Genomic DNA, 23,554 nt, shown 5'->3' on the forward strand with positions numbered 1-23,554 from the left:
TTACCAATATTACCAAAGCCAATTAACCTACAAACCTAAGATAGACACAACATTTTGGAGTAACTCAGCGGGTCAGGCAGCATCTCTCAAGAGAAGGAATGGGTGACGTTTCATGATGAGACTCTTCATCAGACTGAGAGTCAGGGAGGGGGACACTGGGGGTCGAGTACAGAACAAAGCAGAGCCTGCATCTGGCTTTCTCCATGTACTCCGGTTTCCAAACTCACTCCAAAGACGTACAGGTTTGTAGGTTAATTAGCTTTAGTACAATCGAAATTGTCCCTGGTGTGTGTAGGATCGCTGGTCGGCTCGGAGTCGGTGGGCTGAAGGGCCTGTTTCCGCGCTGTATCTTTAAACTAAACTAAACAGATCCTGTTGCAATCATGGACGATGTTAGACTGTGAATAATGTTTTAATTTACTAAAGATAGTTTAGTTTAGCGATACAGCGCAGAAAGAGGCCCTTCGGCCCACCGGGTCCGCGCCGACCAGCGATCCCCGCACATTAACACTATCCTACACACACTAGGGACAATTTTTACACTTACCAAGCCAATTAACCTACAAACCTGCACGTCTTTAAGAGTGTGGGAGAAAACCGAAGATCTCGGAGAAAACCCACGCAGGTCACGGGGAGAACGTACAAACTCCGTACAGACGGCGCCCGTAGTCGGGATCGAACCCAGGTCTCCGGCGCTGCATTCGCTGTAAGGCAGCAACTCTACCGCTGCGACACCGTGACCATCCACAAATGGTACGCAGTAACAAGAGGAATTCTTTACCCACGATGGCAGCGCTGCCTTGTGTTACTCACCTGCAAATGGTGCGGATTTCTCTTGCAGATTGTAAAGTGTTCCAGTACTGCGGCATAACTCTCTTTGCTGACGTTACCACCGTTTACTTTCAAGATACATTGTCCAGGGAGAAGGCCGGCTGCTGCAGCCCCAGATCCTGAAAGATAAGCACAATCACACTGCGGTAAACCACTTGTAGTTAGAAACCTTCAAATCAACACAGCTCCGCATTCAACAGTGGAAGCGTCTGATTCATTAGATAACTCAGCAAGCCCCCAGGTTGTAGATACAAGGAATGGCAGCTGCTGATTTACAACAAAAAAAACACTCAAAGTGCTGGAGTAATGGTGGTGCTGGAGCAAGGGCGCAGCGGTAGAGTTGCTGCCTTACAGCGAATGCAGCGCCAGAGACCCAGGTTCCATCCCGACTACGGGCGCTGTCTGTACGGAGTTTGTACGTTCTCCCCGTGACCTGCGTGGGTTTTCTCCGAGATCTTCGGTTTCCTCCCACACTCCAAAGACATGCAGGTTTGTAGGTTAATTGGTTTGGTAAGTGTAAAACTTGTCCTAGTGGGTGTAGGATAGTGTTAATGTGCCGGGATCGGTGGTCGGCACGGACCCGGTGGGCCGAAGGGCCTGTTTCCGCACTGCATCTCTAAACTAAATTAAGCTAAACTAAACTCAGCGGGTCAGGCAGCATCTCTGGAGACCATGGCTGTTATGTTTCGGGTTGGGACTGATTGCAGTGGTGTGGAAAGAGTTATTCAAAGCCCTTGCTTTCCCTCCCTCTCCGTCTCTCCCCCATCCTAGTTCTCCAACTACGTTCACTGTCCTCCTGATTAGTTTTACTGATTGTATGCCTTGTTGTCACTTTCCCCTCAGCTAACAATGATCCATTCACTGACGAAGGGTCCCAACCCAAAATCTCACGCATTCCTATCCAGAGATGCTGCCTGTCCCGCTAGGTTACTCCAGCATTTTGTATCTATCTACATTTTCCTTGACCACCATCCCCTTTGATCTGTCGTTTTCACACCTTACCCCTCCATATCTCTGTGTCTCCCTCTCCCCTGACTCTCAATCTGAGGAAGGGTCTCGACTCGAAACGCCACCCGTTCCTTCTACCCGGAGATGCTGCCTGTCCCGCTGAGTTACTCCAGCATTTTGTGTCTATTCTCTGGTTCTTGACTCCCCTTCCCTGGGTAAAAGACTTTCTGCATTAATGTACGGGGATCGCTGGGCGACACGGACTTGGTGGGCCGAAAAGGCCTGTTTCCGGCTGTATATATATGATATGATATGATATGATATGATATGATATGATATGATACTCGGTCTATTCCCCTCATGATTTTACACACCTCCATAAGATCTCGGCTTCCTGTACTCTTAAGAAATAAAGTCCCACCCTGCCCAACCTTTCCCAATAGCTCTGACCCTCAAGTCTTGGTAACATCCTTGTAAATCTTCTCTGCACTCTTTCCAACTAAATGACATCTATATACTAAAACTCTCGTTTGTTTGTTTGTTTGTTCCTGAACTACAGCCAAAACGGTACACGATAGCGCAACAATTTTAGGCCCACCTTACTCACCGTCGTCCCTTTGGTGCTAATGGAAGAAGTTTCATTGAAATCGGTGTTATATTTTTAAAGTTATTCAGATTTTAAAGTTTAAATCTATCTCCTAGGGGGGGAGGGGGGGGGAGAGGGGGAGGTGGCGGGGGGGAATAGGAGAGGGTGCTGCACCAATGCAGGAGAGGTTTGGGCCCAATGAGTCCACTTGGTCTAGTAATTTTTTTAAACTAGAGTGCAAAGCTATTTGGCAAGGAGAGGCAGAGAGATCGTGCAGTGTAGGTTTACTAGGTTAATTCCCGGAATGGCGGGACTGCCGTATGTTGAAAGACTGGAGCGACTAGGCTTGTATACACTGGAATTTAGAAGGATGAGAGGGGATCTTATCGAAACGTATAAGATTATTAAGGGGTTGGACACGTTAGAGGCCGGAACCATGTTCCCAATGTTGGGGGAGTCCAGAACCAGGGGCCACAGTTTAGGAATAAAGGGTAGGCCATTTAGAACAGAGATGAGGAAAAACTTTTTCAGTCAGAGAGTTGTGAATCTGTGGAATTCTCTGCCTCAGACGGCAGTGGAGGCCAATTCTCTGAATACATTCAAGAGAGAGCTGGATAGAGCTCTTAAGGATAGCGGAGTCAGGGGGTATGGGGAGAAGGCAGGAACGGGGTACTGATTGAGAATGATCAGCCATGATCACATTGAATGGCGGTGCTGGCTCGAAGGGCCGAATGGCCTCCTCCTGCACCTATTGTCTATTGTCTATTGTCTACTTCAGACTCCTGCGAACCAGGCTCACATCAAGTGTCAGTAAACAAATTGCTCCGAGAATAGTGGCGTACTACATGTTGCTTCAATTACTTGTGAAATGAATGCTTCACATTTTGGCTGGCATAGTCTTGAGACAAATGGTTTAAAGTCAATTGAACTTGGAATCCCGAAGTTCACAAATCGATTTAAATAGCTCTTGGCAATGTCCACTTTTTTTTTTTAAATGATCTTCCCATCACTGCACCATCATTTAGTTTATTTTAGAGATACAGCATGGAAACAGGCCCTTTGACCCACCAACCATCACCTGTACTATAAGAAAATAACTGCAGATGCTGGTACAAATCGAAGGTATTTATTCACAAAGTGCTGGAGTAACTCAGCAGGTCGGGCAGCATGTCGGTAGAGAAGGAATGGGTGACGTTTCGGGTCGAGACCCTTCTTCAGACTGAAGAAGGGTCTCGACCCGAAACGTCACCCATTCCTTCTCTCCCGAGATGCTGCCCGACCTGCTGAGTTACCCCAGCACTTTGTGAAATAAAAACCATCACCTGTACACTGGTTTCATGTCACACTATGGGACAATTTACAGAAGCCAATTAACCAACAAATCTGCACTTCCTTATAATGTGGGAGGAAACCGGAGAAATCCAACGCGGGCAGGGGGAGAACGTACAGACTCCGTACAGACAGCACCCGTAGACAGGATCAAACACGGATCTCTGGCAATGTAAGGCAACTTCACTTCACTCTTTTTTTGCTCTTAAATCACTAGATGGCTCTGGCCATCACTAAAAGCAAGTCCTTAAGCTTCCTAATATCTCGTTCACTGATTTACCACGTAATTATTATACCATTACAACAAAACTCTAGATTTTTCTAGCGGTTGTACAGGGCCCTAGTGAGACCGCACCTGGAGTACTGTGTGCAGTTTTGGTCTCCAAATTTGAGGAAGGATATTCTTGCTATTGAGGGCGTGCAGCGTAGGTTTACTAGGTTAATTCCCGGAATGGCGGGACTGTCGTATGTTGAAAGACTGGGGCGACTAGGCTTGTATACACAGGAATTTAGAAGGATGAGAGGGGATCTTATTGAAACATATAAGATTATTAAGGGGTTGGACACGTTAGAGGCAGGAAACATGTTCCCAATGTTGGGGGAGTCTAGAACCAGGGGTCACAGTTTAAGAATAAGGGGTAGGCCATTTAGAACGGAGATGAGGAAAAACCTTTTCAGTCAGAGAGTTGTAAATCTGTGGAATTCTCTGCCTCAGAAGGCAGTGGAGGTCAATTCTCTGAATGCATTCAAGAGAGAGCTAGATAGAGCTCTTAAGGATAGAGGAGTCAGGGAGAAGGCAGGAACGGGGTACTGATTGAGAATGATCAGCCATGATCACATTGAATGGCGGTGCTGGCTCGAAGGGCCGAATGGCCTACTCCTGCACCTATTGTCTATTGTCTATAAACCAAACCTATGACCCTGTTTGTGGCTATGTGAATTTCTTCCCATTGCAGAGATGCATAACTTGAGTTGTTACTCCTTAAATCAGAACTTAAGACATTTACTAGAACTGATTGACAAATTAAGCATGCAATATTTCGGCACCTTAAATATTTCAAATATTAGTCTGCATTTCATTCAATTACACATGTATCTGGAATAGACTACACTGATCAATTCACAACCTTGCTGGAGATTTTCTACAGCCATCTCCCGCTTCATCTCTCTCATCTATGAACTATAATTTCATTCTGACAGCTGTGTAGAACTATATTGAGGCAAACTGTTTAAATAACATGTTTTGGCAATCAGAATATATTCATCACCAAGTGAATAACAGCCAAAGCATCCAAGATGGTCAACAATGTGAAGACCACCTTATTTTTTGTTGGCTCTAGAGTTTAGTTTTCAGTTTACAGCATGGAAACAGGCTCTTCGGCCCACTGAGTCCACGCCGACCACTGATCGCCCGTTCACACTAGTTATCCACTACACATCCACTACATTACAGAGGCCAATTACCTTACAAACCCGCATTCCTTGGAATGTGGGAGGAAACCAGAGCATGGTGACACAGCGGTAGAGTTGCTGCCTTACAGCGGTAGAGACCCGGATTCAACCCTGACTAAGGCAGCTGTCTGTACAGAGTTTGTATGTTCTCCCCGTTTTACTCCCACCTTCCAAAGACATGCAGGTTTGTAGATTATTTATTTTTTTAGATTTAGAGATACAGCGCGGAAACAGGCCCTTCGGCCCACCGAGTCCGCGCCGCCCAGCGATCCCCGCACATTAACACTATCCTACACACACTAGGGACAATTTTTTTAAAACATTTTACCCAGTCAATTAACCTACATACCTGTACGTCTTTGGAGTGTGGGAGGAAACCGAAGATCTCGGAGAAAACCCACGCAGGTCACGGGGAGAACGTACAAACTCCGTACAGACGGCACCCGTAGCCAGGATCGAACCTGAGTCTCTAGTGCTGCATTCGCTGTAAGGCAGCAACTCTACCGCTGCGCCACCGTGCCGCCCTAAAATTGGCTTCAGTAAAATTGTAAATTGTCCCTAGTGTGTAGGATGGTGTTAGTGAACGGGGATCGCTGGTCGGCGCGGACTTGGTGGGCCAAATGGGCTGTTTTTGCGCTGTATCTCTAAACACCTGGAGGAAACCCAAGTGGTCACAGGAGGAACGTGCAAACTCCACAGACAGCACCTGAGGTCAGGATCGAACCAGGGACCCTGGCGCTTTGAAGCAGTGGCTCTACCGCTGAGCCACCCTAAAACAAAATCCGAAATGATTTGTAAACTGCATGAATAAAAGTAAATGCTGGTTTTCTAGCTGAATATTGTTCTTCCTACAATTTGTCCCAGCCAGAGTCATAGAGTCATACAATGTGGAAAGTGGCCTTTCGGCCCAGACAGAAATCCCACTTGTCGGACACTAGTCCCACCTGCCTGCGTTTGGCCCATATCCCTCGAAACCAGTCCTATCCATGTACCTAAGAAAGACACAAAAAGCTGGAGCAACTCAGCGGGACAGGCAGCATCTGTGGAGAGAAGGAATGGGTGATGTTTCAGGTCAAGACCCTTCTTCAGACAATGATCTCGACCAGAAATGTCACCCATTCCTTCTCTCCACAGATGCTGCCTGTCCCGCTGAGTTACTCCACAGCCTTTTGTGTCTTTCTTCGTTTTAAACCAGCATCTGCAGTTCCTTCTTACACACTATCCATGACCTTAATTGCTTATTAAACATTGCGAGAGTCCTTGCCTTAACTACCTCATCTGGTAATTCGTTCCATACAACTACTGCCCTTCAAAAGAAAACGTCACCCCTCAGATTCCTATTAAATCTTTCCCACCTCACCTTAAACCTATGCCCTCTGGTTCTCGATTCCCCTACTCCGGGCAAGAGACTGTGCGTCCTCTCAAATGAAAATGTATCTAAATAAGGTTGTGAGCCGTTGAGCCGTGCAAACAGCACAAAATGGGGAGTCTAACTCATTACTAGAGAAAAGAAAAACTTGTATCAATAATTTATTCAAACTAAAAACATTTGGAGCATTCCCTCCAAATGCCCACTAATGTCACCACTACAAGAGAGCAGTCTTTCATTTTCCCAGTAATAAAATCCGTCTCACCTGCTTTCAATTATGCTTTTGTTCTGTCAGTTCAAACCTTTCTCCCCCCCCCCCCCTAGATTCCAGGTCACCATGCAAGCACTCGAAAGCTAAGGTTATTGTAACTGCAGAGCCGGAAACACAGCAGGTTGAGATTGCCATTGAACCTCTCTGAATGCAGGATTATTGTGGAGATCCTGGAAAGCTGGTATAATATGTGGATTGCACAAAAGCAGGATAGGAAGTTGATGTGTCAGCATTGGAATTATCTAAAGGAGTTGTGGCTCGGGTTGCCAACTGTCCCGTATTAGCCGGGACATCCCGTATTTTGGGCTAAATTGGTTTGTCCCATACTGGTCCCGTATTAGACCTGGATGGCGCTGTAGGCCCGGACACTGTAGGCCCGGACACTGTAGCCCAGCGGCCGCTGTAGTCCACGACAGTGCAGGCCCGGCCGCCGCCTAACAGAGGTTGCGTAGCAACCCGCCTCCCGGCCCGGGCAGCCACCATTGGTGGAGGGAGCACGTGGCCACTGGCTGGGTGAGGTCACGTGGGGCCCGGGAGCAGTGACGTCACCCTTTGTCCCTTATTTGGGAGTGAGGAAGTTGGCAACCCTAGTTGGCACCCTTAGTCGTGAGGACTCGGTCACTAAATATATTCAAGAAACACAGTTCAGATTGAGGAAATTAAGGTTTATGGGGTCAGTGCAGCAAAGTTTAGATGAACTAAAGTATCAGCCACCATTTTAGTGAATGGTGAACCCCCATCCCAAAGATGTGTAGGTTTGTAGGTTAATTGGCCTCTGTAAAATTCCACCGAATGTGCAAGGAGTGGATGAGAAAGTGGATGAGAATACTATAGAACTAGTATAGGCTAATAGTTTTATTTTTTGTCACGTGTACCGAGGAATAGTGAAAAGCTATTGGACTATATCTTGCACTAAACGTTATTCCCTTTATCAAGTATCTGTACACTGTGGATAATAGACAATAGACAATAGGTGCAGGAGTAGGCCATTCAGCCCTTCGAGCCAGCACCGCCATTCAATGCGATCATGGCTGATCATTCTCAATCAGTACCCCGTTCCTGCCTTCTCCCCATACCCCCTCACTCCGCTATCCTTAAGAGCTCTATCCAGCTCTCTATTGAAAGCATCCAACGAACTGGCCTCCACTGCCTTCTGAGGCAGAGAATTCCACACCTTCACCACTCTCTGACTGAAAACGTTCTTCCTCATCTCCGTTCTAAATGGCCTACCCCTTATTCTTAAACTGTGGCCCCTTGTTCTGGACTCCCCCAACATTGGGAACATGTTTCCTGCCTCTAATGTGTCCAATCCCCTAATTGTCTTATATGTTTCAATAAGATCCCCCCTCATCCTTCTAAATTCCAGTGTATACAAGCCTAATTGCTCCAGCCTTTCAACATACGACAGTCCCGCCATTCCGGGAATTAACCTAGTGAACCTACGCTGCACGCCCTCAATAGCAAGATTGTAATCGTATATAGCCTTTCTGCCGACCTGTTAGCACGCAACATGCATGCTATCCAGTCAGCTGAAAGACTATACGATCACAATCGAGCCAAATACTTGATAAAGGGAATAACATTTAGTGCAAGAAGAAGTTCAGTAAAGTCTGATTACAGATTGTCCGAGGGTCTCCAATTAGGTAGATAGCAGCTCAAGACTACTCTCTATCTGTTGGTAGGATGATTCAGTTGCCTGATATGAATGGGTGAATGATGGGGACTCAATCGGTGGGGACTCGGTGGGTCTTTCTAAACTAAACTGCTCTATATCATTTTCTTAGATGAAATCAACCAAAGAAAAACAAACAAGTGGTTCAGTAATTGTTTCACTTGTAAATGCAATGATTTCGAAATTGGATTCGCCATAGATGACTAGATACGGATAAAACTGGGCTTCCAACATCTCGTTCAAAAGAAATCTCCGTGTGTTACGTAGAGAGCAAGGATGGAAATTAATGTTGCTGTAAAGCAGCGCATTGCCAGATACACATGGATTTGTTCCTTAGAGTTCACAGTAAAGAAGCAGAAGGTCGGAAAGAAGTTCACGCCAAGACACGCTGCAATTTCATCTGAAAACGAAAGCACCGAAGATGCTGGAAATTCAAAAGTAAAAATAGAAATAGCTGGAAATAACTCAGCAAAACAGGAGGCATCCGTGGAAACAGAAACAGAATTAACCGTCTTTAACCGTCTTTCTTCAGAGCTGCAGCCAATCAGCGGCAGGTCATGGCATTACATTTGGAATGTGAGTATGGTAAGTGAATTTTAAAATCATACGCTCAAAGGAGATGAGAAATTTTGTCAAAGTTTTGAACAAAGTCTCAGCAAATGGACATGAAGGGCAGAAGTAACGGTTATTAACCAGCTCATAGTTTAGTTTAGCAAAATAGCGTGGAAACTGACCTTTCGGCCCACTGAGTCCGAGCCGACCAGCGATGCCCATAGACTAACACTACCTCCCTACAAACACGGGAAATTCGCAATTTCACCAAGCTAATTAGCCTGCAAACCTCGACGTCTTGGGAGAACGGGAAAAAAACCGGAGCGCCTGGAGAAAACCCACACAGGTCACGGGGAGAGCGTGCAGACAGCGCCTGTCGTTGCGATCGAACCCGGATCTCTGGCACCGCAAGGCAGCAACTCTACCGCTGCGCCACTGTGCCACCGTCTTTTTATGCAGGTGTCGGTATGAAGTACCATCACTATGTAAACATTGGCAGTAAGGATAATGTGCGCATCGGGGGGCACGGTGGCACAGTGGTAGAGTTGCTGCCTTACAGCGAATGCAGCGCCGGAGACTCAGGTTCGATCTTGACTTCGGCGCTGTCTGTACGGAGTTTGTACGTTCTCCCCGTGACCTGCGTGGGTTTTCTCCGAGATCTTCGGTTTCCTCCCACACTCCAAAGACGTACAGGTATGTAGGTTAATTGAATGGGTAAATGTAAAAATTGTCCCTAGTGTGTGTAGGATAGTGTTAGTGTGCGGGGCGGACTTGGTGTGCCGAAGGGCCTTTTTCCGCGCTGTATCTCTAAATCTAAATCTAAAATCTAAACATCTTTGTGTCAGCACATCTTACCTTTCAGAACAGCATGAACAAATGGTGGAGCAGCACCTCGAATCTGGAAACACAGTCCTTCTGCGTCGGGAATTTTGATGATCCTAGATTAACAACACAAGCATTGGATAACAATCAGTGAGCCGATTTCAAACAGATATTTTGTTAATAACATTTTATAGAGTTATAAAGTCTTACAGCGTGGAAACAAGCCCTCTGGTCCAACTTGCCCACACCATGTCCCATCTACACTAATCCCAACTACCTGCATTCGGCCCATATCCCTCTGAACCTGTCCTATCCATTTACCTGTCTAAATGTTTGTTAAACGTTGTGATAGTACCTGCCTCAAACACCTTTCTCACATTTCCAGGCAGGTTATTATTCAGTGTACAAGGCTTCCCTGCAATGAGCTATTGCCATGAGAATTGAAACAGGAAGAAAAGTTGCAATTAGACTGGCATCAGTCAACAAAAAAGAGCCATTAACAGCAGCTCATTAAAACGTAATTGAAAGCTTTTGATGCCACATGCTGTTCCAGGCCACAAGGTTTCAATATTTAAGACCCTCTCCCAATTTTGGACTTTACTTTAGACTTTAGAAATACAACGTGCAAACAGGCCCTTCAGCCCGTCGAGAACGCGCCAACCAACAATCGCTCTGTCTTCTTCTTCTTCGGCCCCCTCGGTCATGGCTGACCATGGGTGATGCATCCTAGTTGGCTGCTTGCTCCACACCTCGGCCAGAGCAGCGTCGCTTGTGGCTGAAGAGACCAATGCGGGCGGGAGTGACAGTCTCTGTGGCAAAGGTCACATTTGTGTGTGGTCTCTGGTCTGTTGAAGTTGCCGCGCTCCTTTCTGCGTGTCCGCTTGTCTGCCGCTGCGTTCATCAGTTTCCCTTCCCCCGTTTTGAGAATCACCCTGTACACTAGTACTAAGGAATATTTACCATTTACAGAAGACATTTAACCTACAAAGCTGTACGTGCTTGGAGTGTGGGAGGAAATTGGAGCACCCGGGAAAAAATCCACGCGGTCACGGGGAGAACGTACAAACTCCATACAGACAGCACCCGTAGTCAGGATCAAACCCGGGTCTCTGGTGCTGTGAGGCAGCAACTCTACCACTGCGGTGTATTGGAAATGTAGGACTGAGTGGTGTGTAAAAATACACTGACTGCAACAATTTAGATGATGGACCTGCAAGAAGAAATCAGAGGAGCTAAAATATTGAAGTTGGGGCTGACATTTAAAATGGCCCAGAAAACAGTTTCCCTCCCAAGCAACTGAACCATTCTATGAGAAGATAGACCCAAAAGGCTGGAGTAATTCAGCAGGACAGGCAGCATCTCTGGAGAGAAAGAATGGGTGATGTTTCGGGTTGAGACCCTTCTTCAGACCCGAAACGTCACCCATTCCTTCTCTCCAGAGATGCTGCCTGTCACGCCGAGTTCCTCCAGCGTTTTGTGTCTACCTTCAGTTTTAACCAGCATCGGCAGTTCCTTCCTATATACTGAACCATTCTCTCAACAACTAGGGAGTGATCACAAGTTAATATCTACCTCATTGGAGACCAGTGTTGGACTAACTCAACAGGTCAGGCAGCATCTCTGGAAGACATGAATAGGCAACGTTTCAGGACCGGACTCCGGTCGAGTCCGATGAATGCTCCTCACCCGAAATGTTGCCTGTCCATGTCCTCCACAGATGCTGCCTGACCCCGTTGAGTTCCTCCAGCACTTAGTGCTTTTAGCTCAAGTTTCCACCATCTGCTGTTCCCTGTGTCTGTATTTAAAATGACCCACCACTTCAAAAGAAAAAGATCAGCAAATCAAATTGCAAAAAGACAAATGTTCTTTCCAAATTCCTTGTTGCGTCAGTTATGTATGATGGAGGAAACTAAAATCTGCTGGCAGTCTTGAAAGTAAATTCACACACGAGTTTAAAACAAGCCGGTGTTTCCTCTTGGCCAAAGTGATTAAAAAAAAAAGAAAATTGGACAACTTTTGAAAAGGTTTCAGCTTGCTGCATTTAAACCCAGATCTCAACTTCAGCAATATTTGCCAAGACTATTCAGCACAGAACTTTGATACAGTTACCGTAGAAAATCCATTAACCACGATTATTGCTGCACAGCTCGTCCACTTAAGCATTCACATTTTAAGTCTGAAGAAGGGTCTCGACCTGAAACGTCACCCATTCCTTCTCCCCAGAGATGCTGCCTGTCTCGCTGAGTTACTCCAGCTTTTTGTGCCTATCTTAGTTTCAAAAAAGAATCTGCAGTTCTTTCCTACACATTTTAAGACTAGTTTGCTATTGCACGTTCAAAGATATGGACGTTAAAATCTGTTCCAACGAAAGGCGATCCTTTGCAGGAAGAGCAGAGAGTTAGAGCAAACATTATACAAGTCATTTCCAAAATGATGCCAAGACTTGGAGCAATATCTCATGTTGATCTGAAGGGATACTTCACTGTAGATCAGATCATCATATTTCAGGCAGTGGGTACGAGGGTGTGTTAACAATTCGGGGGTATTTTTGATTTAAGGAACCATGAGTTACAATGCCACCTTCAACTTCAAGATCGAGGTTCAAATCCAGAACTGAGCTGATGGAAGAAAACTGTTCCCTCTATAGATCTACAGAAAAAAAGATTGTTAAGGCTGATGGCAGGGAATGGAGGAATATGGATCATGTGCATTCAAGAGAGAGCTAGATACATCTCTTAAGGATAGCGGAGTCAGGGGGTATGGGGAGAAGGCAGGAACGGGGTACTGATTGAGAATGATCAGCCATGATCACATTGAATGGCGGTGCTGGCTCGAAGGGCCGAATGGCCAACTCCTGCACCTATTGTCTATTGGATGAGATTAGTTTATCGTGGCTTTATGTTTGGCACAGACATTGTGGACCAAATGGCCTGTTCCTGAGCTGCGGCGTTTTATCTTCTGTGTCAGCAGAATACACTGGTGTTGATGGAAAGGGTCAGGTACATGGATAGGACAGGTTTAGAGGGACATGGGGCAAAGACGAGTGTAGATGGGACATATTGGTCGGTGAGGGCAAGTTGGGCCAAGTTGCCTGTTTCCACGCTGGATGACTTATGACTCAAAGGGTCCTGACTCAAAGTGCACCTGTCCATGTACTCCAGAGATGCTGCCTGGTCTGCTGGTTTACTCCAGTGTTTTGTGTCCCTTTATGTAAAGCAGCATCAATGGTTCCTTGTTTTTACATATGGAAAGTGTCACTCCACCACAAGAAATTATGCAGTGCAAGTTCAAAGTTAATTTAACTAAGACACGCTAATAACTGCTGAAGCTGGAATCTTAAGCGAAACACAAAAGTGCTGGAGGAACTTTGTTTTAATTTAACTCAGTATTTTTGTGCTGAGTAGACCTTTGTCCAAATACATCCCACAACCACAAGGGCATAGCTCCCAGGTAAGAGGGCAAAGTTTAAAGATGTGCAGGGCGACTTTAAAAACAAAATTTTAAAATTGTTATTATTAATTATAAACTTACATATCATATCATATCATATCATATATATACAGCCGGAAACAGGCCTTTTCGGCCCTCCAAGTCCGTGCCGCCCAGTGATCCCCGTACATTAACACTATCCTACACCCACTAGGGACAATTTTTTTTTTTTACATTTACCCAGCCAATTAACCTACATACCTGTACGTCTTTGGAGTGTGGGAGGAAACCGAAGATCTCGGAGAAAACCCACGCAGGTCACGGGGAGAACGTACAAACTCCTTACAGTGCAGCACCCGTAGTCAGGATCGAACCTGAGTCTCCGGCACTGCATTCGCTGTAAAGCAGCAACTCTACCGCTGCGCTACCGTGCCGCCACATAGAGCGGCGTGTATCAGGAACGCGCTGTCAGGTTTGGCTCAGTTTAGAGACACGGCATGGAAACAGGCTCTTCAGGCCTCCGAGTCCATACCGATTAAATCAATCACCCACACCACACTCGTTCCACGTTATCCCATTTTCACATACTACACATTGCGGGCAATTTACAGAAGTCAATTAACCTCGAAACCTGCAAGTGTTTGGAATGTGGGAGGAAACCAGAAGCAGCAGGAGAAAACCCACGCGGTCAGAGGTAGAACATGCAAACTCCACACCGACAGCACCCTAAGACAGGATCGAACATGGGTCTCTGGCTATGGAGGGCAGCAGCCCTACCCCTGCGCCACTGTGCAGATACAATGGTGGCATTTACGAGGCTTTTGAATAGGCACACGGTTATGGACGGAATGATTGGATATGGATTAGGCGTAGGTAGATAAGAGACGGTCCTGGCATCATGCTTGGCACGGACATTTTGAACCCAAGGGCCTGTTCCTGTGCTCGATGTTCGCTGTGTTCGATGCTCTGCAATCTAACTGACTGACAATAGCGAATGTTTCAATATGCAAAACCGAGACCCTGATGTGCACAAATTCATGGCTGAGGAAACCATGCCTGCTACAACGGCATTATTTGATGCCAAACTTACCACATCCACATTTGCAAAAACGATTACGCAATTAACATTGACGTTCCCTTCTGTGAAAGAGGAAAGTGAGCAACTCCACAGTTTAAACAGACTCGAGTCGATGGCAATGAGATGACTCACTCTTTGGGCTTTGAAGCAACCAACACTCGTAGTGGTCTCCGGCTACAGAACAACTGGTTGAGAAACGCGTCCACCTCCAGCAGGGGCCGCAGCAACACCAAGTCCTCGTTGATGGAGTAAATCTTCCTTCCCACCTGAAGACCCGACACCTGCAGCACAAACCAAGAGCCAAGTATTGGACAACAATCCAGGGCCGACATTGTCAAAATGATAACAATTAATCAACAAACAACCAGCCTACAAGTTAATCTCTGCACACAATTACTCCGACACATGTGTACGAAGGATGCTGGTTTAAACCACAGATAGACACAAAATGCTGGAGTAACTCAGGGGGACAGGCAGCATCTCCAGAGAGAAGCAATGGCCAGGGATGCTGCCTGTCCCGCTGAGTTACTCCAGTATTTTGTGTCTATCTTTACTCTAACATCATCATTTATAGAACACTAATGCCAAACAAGATTTTATTTGATGCTATTTTCATTGTAACCAGTTTGGAATGAAACATTTTTAAAAAAAACAGATTTAGTTGTTCAACATAAAATGCTGGAGTAACTCAGTGGTCCAGGCAGCATCTCTGGAGGAACACGAATGGGTGACGTTTTGGGTCGGGATCGTTCTTCAGACTGATTGCAGTAGGAGGGAGAAAGCTTGAAAAGGAGGTGGAAACAAAGCCTTGCGAGTGATAGGTGGATACAGGTGAGGAGTGTTGACGGCCAGGTATTGATAGGTGGACACAAAGTGCTGGAGTAACTCAACGGGTCAGGCAGCATCTTTGGAGAACATGGATAGGTGGCGGGACCCTTCACTTCTCACCTTTCCTTACCTGACACCCTTTGTTATCCTTTCACCTCTACCCTTTGTCACATATTCTACCCAGCTGCCAACCGAACCCGCACTCACCTGTATCCACCTATCACTTGCCAGACTTAGCCCCACCCCCACCTCTCTTCCTACTTTCTCCCCTCATCTACAATCAGTCCTGACCCGAAAAATAATATCCATGTTTTCCCAGAGATGCTGCCAGACATGCTGAATTACTCCAGCACTTTGTCCTTTTGCACAAAGCGTCTTTTGTGGTTACTTGTTTCCACATAAGTGGGTCAGGCAGCATCCCTGGAGAAAAGCTATAGGTGACGTTTGGGTTGAGACCCTTCTTCAGACTGAGAGGGACTGAAGGCTGCGGGAGCGGCTGCGACTCGCCTTAGGCTCGGGCCGCTGAGGACTGTCCGGCGCGGCCTCCAACCACAACAACCTGACTGCGGGAGAGGACGGCAGGAGAAGGGAAAGACATTGTGGCCTTCCATCACAGTGAGGAGAGGACTGGAGGAGACTCACTGTGATGGATGTTTTTTTGATGGATGTTTCTTTTTTTGTGTGTTTTTGGGGTTGTGTAATTTTAATGCCTATTTAATGCTTTTATTGTTGGACTGTGGGTGACTGAATTTCGTCCAATATTGGATGACAAATAAAGCTATCTTGAATCTTGAATCTTGAATCTTGAGTAACACGCTGAATTACTCCCGCAATTTGTGTCTATCTTCAGTGTAAACCAGCATCTGGAGTCCCTTCCTGCAGAGGGGAGTGGTTTCGATTTGAGTCAAGAGATTTTGTCAGTGAGTTCCATCCGGTGAGGAAAAAAAAAATCGAATAGGTTGAAACTAAATAATGAGTTATCTGGCTTTAACCACATTAAGTGGAAGCCACTTTGTACAGTAAACAAGTTCACGTCTCAAATCAAAGCAAGCCTTTCTATTGATTAATGAATAACACTGATGTAAAAGATTTCTCGAGCAAACACGGCTTAATTAAATTTCTCCCTGCTTCCTACCACTCTTGTTCTCAAATAACCGATATCATGGTTCACATCAAACTTTTACACAAGAGTGTTGCACAACAGTGTAACGAGGTGCTGTGACCAGCATTTTGAAAGATTCTAGCGTTTATTACCAGATTACAAAACTGGATTTAGTATTCAAGTCCCTCGTCCGCTCTGTTCACCACTGCTACCGGTGAAACGATGAAAGCAATCTGACAAACATTCATTCTCAAAGATTTTTACCAAACATCAACGGGGGAAAAAAAAAGCACATTTTCAGAAAGTGTGTCGTATAAAGTTTTAGGATTTGTTCCTTTAGGATGGATGTAATGAGTATTTTTCTTTACAATCAGACTTCCCAGTGGCAAGTTTAAGTGTGTAAGAAGGAACTGCAGATGCTGTTTTAAACCGAAGATAGACCAAAAAGCTGGAGTAACTCAGCGTGACAGGCAGCATCTCTGGAGAGAATGAATGGGTGACATTTCGGGTCGAGACCCTTCTTCAGACCTGAAACATCACCCATTGCTTCTCTCCAGAGATGCTGCCTGACCCGCTGAGTTACTCCAGCTTTTTGTGCCTGGCTTCGGCAGGTTTAAGTGATTGGATATCGACACAACGTATATTGTTGATCAAATAATCAGTGTTCTGTAAAGTATTAGTAAACTTGGTAACTAAAATAGAGATTTGCAAGCGAGGTTTTGAAAGAACCAAGAACCATGCAGACAAAATGAGGTTTGGTGGGGGAAGAGTATAAAATAAAGTTATTAGTGTTGAAATAAAGCTATTAATTGCTGTTTTATTCCTTCTAATTCCACAAAATGGAATCATGGAAGTATCATGAGCAACCTGTTCACAAAGGAAAAAATGTTATCGCAAAGTTGCAAGGATCTAACTTTTGTAACGCACTTTGAATTTAAATAAATAAGTTTTCATTCTCAAGTGCAAAACATTAAAATTAATACTCAAGGAAAAGACGAAGCTTGTATATCTAGAAAATAAATGCAGCACAGTGCCAGAAATGTGTGTATTAAGTTAAAAGGAAAATCTTAAACCGCTTATCCTTCTGGAGCACAGTTTTTAGCCCCTGTGCATCACGGTTAAACTAATTGATGTGTTGCTGCCTAAATTACTGTGCCAGCATTGTGCAATTCCATCGTTCAAAAGAAAAGCAGAAGAATGAAAATGCTGGGCCCTGGCATTTCTACATTTGGAAAAGAATTTGCAAGGCTCAACCGTAAATTCTGGAGTAGATTTGAGCTACAAATTTGGCGCAGTATTCTCATTCCAAGAGCCCTTTAATGAAGAAAATGATTTAAGCAAATCTATTCACACCATAGCACAAGGCATGCATGTGACTGAAGTAACCCAGGTCAAATCCCAAGAGAGCGAAGGGTGGGCTAAACACAATTCGATCTACAAAGCCACCTACTTCTATTTCTGAAATATCAGTCATTCCCTTTGGCTGCTGAAAGTGCGGCACGGTGGCGCAGCGGTAGAGTTGCTGCCTTACAGCGAATGCAGCGCCGGAGACTCAGGTTTGATCCTGACTACGGGTGCTGTACTGTACGGAGTTTGTACGTTCTCCCCGTGACCTGCGTGGGTTTTCTCCGAGATCTTCGGTTTCCTCCCACACTCCAAAGATGTACAGGTTTGGCTGGGCAAATGTAAAAATTCTCCCTAGTGGGTGTAGGATAGTGTTAATGTGCGGGGATCGCTGGGCGGCGCGGACCCGGTGGGCCGAAGGGCCTGTTTCTGCGCTGTATCTCTAAATCTAAATCTAAAATCATACCATGGAAGGCGGCCTGGTGGCGCGGTGGTAGAGTCGCTGCCTTACAGCGCCAGAGCCCCGGGTTCCATCCTGACTACGGGTGCTGTCCGTATGGTGTTTGAACGTTCTCCCCGTGGGTTTTCTTCGAGATCTTTGGTTTCCCCCCCACAATCCAAAGCCGTACAGGTTTGTAGGCTAATTGGCTTGGTATTAAATGTAAAATTGTCCCTGGTGTGTGTAGGATAGTGCTAATGTGCGTGGATCGCTGGCTAAAAACATATAAGATAATTAGGGGATTGGACACATTAGAGGCAGATAACATGTTCCCAATGTTGGGGGAGTCCAGAACAAGGGGCCACAGTTTGAGAATAAGGGGTAGGCCATTTAGAACGGAGATGAGGAAGAACTTTTTCAGTCAGAGGGTGGTGAAGGTGTGGAATTCTCTGCCTCAGAAGGCAGTGGAGGCCAGTTCGTTGGATGCTTTCAAGAGAGAGCTGGATAGAGCTCTTAAGGATAGCGGAGTGAGGGGGTATGGGGAGAAGGCAGGAACGGGGTACTGATTGATAGTGATCAGCCATGATCGCATTGAATGGCGGTGCTGGCTCGAAGGGCTGAATGGCCTACTCCTGCACCTATTGTCTATTGTCTATTGTCTATTGTCTAAAAGAATCTGTGCACTTACCCGATCTACTCCTCTCATGATCTTATACATGATGAAGTAGAAGGATTTACGACAAATTATTTTTTGCATGCTGGTCAAATATTTCACTTACTTTCCTCTTGAACAGCGGGGAAGTTAGGTGACTTAGTTATTACCTCAGCAGAAGAGCAACTTTGCACAGATTTCACAACAATGGTCTTATTTTTCTCCTCGATTTCAAACCCATAGCTGTCTTCTTCGGGGAAAATCTGTGCAGAAAATAAAACAACCTATTATCCCACTTGAAAACAAAAATTAAAATTAAAATGGTTGCTTTGAAAGCTTCAGGACTTAAATCACTGTTCACACCTTAATAATTCCCAGTTCAATTAACAAAATCTTTAACTAGGAGGATGCAAAGTGTGGCACTCCACAAAACAAATTTGTACATTTCAGCTTTTAAATTAGAATCATGTTAAATGTAAATGGGAATACACATAAACATTGAAAACAGGTGCAGGAGTAAGCCATTCTGCCCTTCGAGCCAGCACCGCCATTCAATATGATCATGGCCGATCATCCAAAATCAGTACCCCGTTCCTGCTTTTTTCCCATATGCCTTGATTCATTTAGCCCCAAGAGCTAAATCTAACTCTCTCTTGAAAATATCCAGTGAATTGGCCTCCATTGCCTTCTGTGGCAGAGAATTCCACAGATTCACAACTCTCTGGGTGAAAAGGTTTTTCCTCATTTCAGCATTGATGCCACAGCCAAGAAGCCACACCAGCGAGGCCTCCACTTTCCGAGGAGACTGAGGAAATGATGCATGACCCCAGTAACTCTTACCAACTCCTACAGATGCACCATAGAAAGCATACTGGCGGGTTGCATCACAGTTGGTTTGGGAACAGCTCTGCCCAAGACCACAAGGAATTGCAGAGTTGTGGATGTATCTCAGTCCATCGCACAGACCAGACTTCCCACCATTAACTCCATCCACAGTTCACAATGCCGCGGAAAAGCAGCCCACATAATCAAAGGCTCGTCCCATCCCAGTCATTCCTTCCTCCCATTCTCCAAAGGCGCACAGGTTCGCAGGTTAATTGGCCTCTGCATATTGTTCCTAGTTTGTAGGATAGAACTAGTGTTTGGGTGATCACTGGTCGGCGCGGACTCGTGGAGCCGAAGGGCCTGGTTCCACGCTGCATCTCTAAAGTCTAACATAACTGAATTGACCATCTCTCTTTCTTGAAAAAAAAAAGTATTCTTGCAAAATTTCACAGATCATGCTCTTACCGAATAGGGTTACTACATTGTCAATGGTGTACTAAGCCATAAAAACCATCCCTCACCTGTACACATCGATCAACCCCTCTCCTCTCACCTGTATCTGCCAAGCAGCCCCCCACCCCTTACCTGTATCCACCCATCACTCGCCAAGCTTTGTCCTGCCCCCACCTCTCTTCCGGCTCTCTTCCCCCCTCCACCACAATCATTCGGAAGAAGGGTCCCGGTTTGAAACGTCACCTTTCCATGTTTTCTAGAGATGCTGACTGACCCGCTGAGTTACTCCAGCACTTTGTGTCTTTTTTTGTTTAAACAGATGTATTAGGCCGGGATAACACCCACTTAAGATATGAGAACTCATGTTCAGTACAGGAGTTTCAGGATTAATTAAAAGATACAGCACGGAAACAGGCCATTCGGCCTGCCGAGTCCATGCTGACCATCGATCACCCGTTCACACAAGTTCCACGTTATCCCACTTTCGCATCAACTGCCTACATAGACACTCTGGGCAATTTACAGCAGCCAATCAACCTACAAACCCGTAAATCTTTGGGTTGCGGGGTTAAACAGGGGCACCTGGAGAAAACCCACGCCGTCACAGGGAGAACGTGCAAACTCCGCACAGACAGCACCCAAGGACAGGATCGAACCCGGGTCTCTGGCGCTGTGAGGCAGCAGTTCTACCAGCTGACAACAAGCCACACCACATTGCCACAACGCCCACATCACCTGGGCTTAGTTAAAAGCTAAATATCTTAAAAGACCAAATATCAATCTTAAATTTAGTTCTTTACACACAGCCACTTTCATGTGTACGAGAGGAAGCAGAAGAAAGTTAAAAATAGAACACGGGGGGAGGGAAAACTGCAGAGAACTAGAGAATTGAAATGATCACTGAAACTTGCAAGGGAAAGTCACACACAATACCAAGAGCTACTAATCAGTCCCACGCATTTTTAAAAACCGGAGTTTAAATTTAATAAATGTAGACATACTTAAATAACGGAAGAAAGGTTTGAAGAAGCTTCCCGACCCAAAACCCAATCCAGATGTGCTGCCTGACCCGCTGAGTTCCTCCAGCACCTTGCGGGTTTTTTGGTAAACCAGCAGTTCCTTGTGTCTACACCCTGAATAATGTTATTGGATGTAGGTCAGGGTCTTGCTGCACAAGCATTATCTGGCCTGCTTCATGTTCTGAACAGTAGCACATGGAACCATATATTATTTACATCCTCAGTATGACAGTGGAGCTAGGGTTGCCAACTGTCCCGTATCAGCCGGGACATCCCGTATTTTGGGCTAAATTGGTTTGTCCCGTACGTGACCGCCCTTGTCCCGTATTAGGCCCGGGGGGGGGACACTGTAGGCTAACGGAGTGTGTTCGGGAAGCGGGGCCGAGTGTGTTCGCCGCACGGAGATAGCATCCCGCCTCCCGAACCGCGCGGCCGCCATTGGTGGAGCGGGAGCACGTGGCCGCTGGCTGGGTGAGGTCATGTGAGGCGGTGACGTCGCCTTTTGTCCTTTATTTGGGAGTTAGAAAGTTGGCAACCCTAAGTGGAGCTGGCCATTCGGCCCAATGGGTCCGTGCTGAATCCTTACATAGCGTTCCCATCAGTAACATTCCCTTATTTAATTCCCAAGAAACCTGTAGGCTACTTCTCTCAATGGGGAATCAAGGGTCTACAAATGCTGGTTTACATAAAAGGACACAAGGAGGTAGGTGGAGTAACTCAGCGGGTCGAGCAGCATCTCTGGAGAATCAGTCTGAAGAAGAGTCCCGACTTGAAACATCACCGACACATGTTCTCCAGAGATAAGACACAAAATGCTGGAGTAACTCAGCACGACAGGCAGCATCTCTGGAGCTAGATAGAGCTCTTAAGGATAGCGGAGTCAGGGGGTATGGGGAGAAAGCAGGAACGGGGTGCTGATTGAGAATGATCAGCCATGATTACATTGAATGGTGGTGCTGGCTCGAAGGGCCGAATGGCCTACTCCTGCACCTATTGTCTATTGTCTATAAAAGGAATAGATGATGGTTCGGGTTCTTCAGATTGGCACAGCTTGACCCACCGAATACTCCACCACTTTGTCATCTATTTCTCTCAGATGCCCATCAACTCCCCTTGGATGCTTTTGCCACTCATTTATAATGTGTTATTTATAATGACCAATTGCTGGCACCTATTTAGGAAATGGAAACGATAGTATGTGTGGTCTCAGAGTTACTACAATGTTGATGGTGGTACTAAGCCATAAAGATCACCCTTCACCTGTACATCATACAAGGTCATAAGCAGAATTAGGCCATTTGGCCCATCAAGTCTAGTCCGCCATTCAATCATGGCTGATCTATCTCTCCCTCCTAACCCCATTCTCCTGCCTTCTCCCCATAACCTCTGACACCTGTACTAATCAAGAATCTATCTATCTGCCTTAAAAAATATCTGCTGACAGCCTCCACAGCCTTCTGTGGCAAATAATTCCAGATTCCTCCTCATCTCCTTCCTAAAAGAACGTCCTTTAATTCAGAGGTTATGACCTCTAGTTCTAGACTCTTCCACTAGTGGAAACATCCTCTCCACATCCACTCTATCCAAGCCTTTCACTATACCTATCAAACCCTTTCCCCTCACCGATATCTGCCTAACGACCCCCCCCTTACCTCAAACATTCCTTCTCTCCAGAGATGCTCCCTGTCCCGTTGAGTTACTGCAGCACTTTGTGTCTATCTTCAACCTATCGCTCGCCAAGCTTTGTCCAGCCCCCATCGTTCTTCCCTCCTCCATCATAATCAGTCTGAAGAAGGGTGTTGACTGAAACAGGGGCACCCGGAGGAAACGCACACGGTCACAGGGAATAAGTGCAAACTCACAGACAAGACCCGAGGTCAGGATTGAACTCTGGACCTGAAGGGCAGCAGCACTAACTGCTGAGTCAGCGGGCCATCCTGTGCAATATCAGTGAATGTCCCCCACTCGCGATGGAAGGAACGGCACTGAGGAAGTTCACCGACAAGATTAGGGGCCTCAGGGGCTACTGGGGGAGGTGTGATGATCCATCGCCAACCGCCACACTGATCTTCTGTGTTACGGGTGAACAATTTGCCCCTCGTGTTCGTAGCTTCAGTTTTAAAGGTGAGAGGGGCAAAATAACAGGAATTGTGTGCGGGCAAGATTTATTTTTCCAGAGGGCGGTGGGTGCCAGGAAGGAGCTGTCAGGGGTGGTAGTAGGGCCTGGATAAGATAGTGGTGTTTAAGAGGTGTTTGGATAAGCACAAGGATAAGCATGGAATGGAGGGATATGGACCGTGTGCATATGACCGTGATCTTGTTAATCTTGGCATCATGTTTGGCACAGTCATTGTGGGCCAAGGAGCCGGTTCCTGTGCTGTTCTCGGTTTTTCGGTTCCACGTTATTCGGGTCTATGTTCTTTGGGTCTGGGGTCTAGGCTCACCAAGGCTCTTAGATGCCACACTCAATTAAACATTGCCATGATGTGAACAACACTGACCCCCCCTACCTCACCACTTGAACCATTGTACACGTTTGGACCAAGGCTGCAA

General features: G+C 46.1%; 1 protein-coding gene across 1 annotated transcript in view; it reads right to left on the reverse strand.

Moving 5' to 3' along the window:
• The window catches only part of prex1 (phosphatidylinositol-3,4,5-trisphosphate-dependent Rac exchange factor 1), a 170,291-nt gene that overhangs the window by 54,294 nt on the left and 92,443 nt on the right, over positions 1–23,554 (reverse strand). Inside the window, exons 17-20 of the mRNA XM_078419047.1 lie at positions 18,875–18,967; positions 14,472–14,620; positions 9,866–9,948; positions 814–950 (exon numbers count right to left, since the gene is read on the reverse strand). Of these exons, the coding sequence (XP_078275173.1) occupies positions 814–950; positions 9,866–9,948; positions 14,472–14,620; positions 18,875–18,967 (462 nt within the window). The remainder of the gene's footprint in view (positions 1–813; positions 951–9,865; positions 9,949–14,471; positions 14,621–18,874; positions 18,968–23,554) is intronic.

This window comes from Rhinoraja longicauda, chromosome 22 (genome assembly GCF_053455715.1).
Source record: "Rhinoraja longicauda isolate Sanriku21f chromosome 22, sRhiLon1.1, whole genome shotgun sequence".
Lineage (NCBI taxonomy): Eukaryota > Metazoa > Chordata > Chondrichthyes > Rajiformes > Arhynchobatidae > Rhinoraja > Rhinoraja longicauda.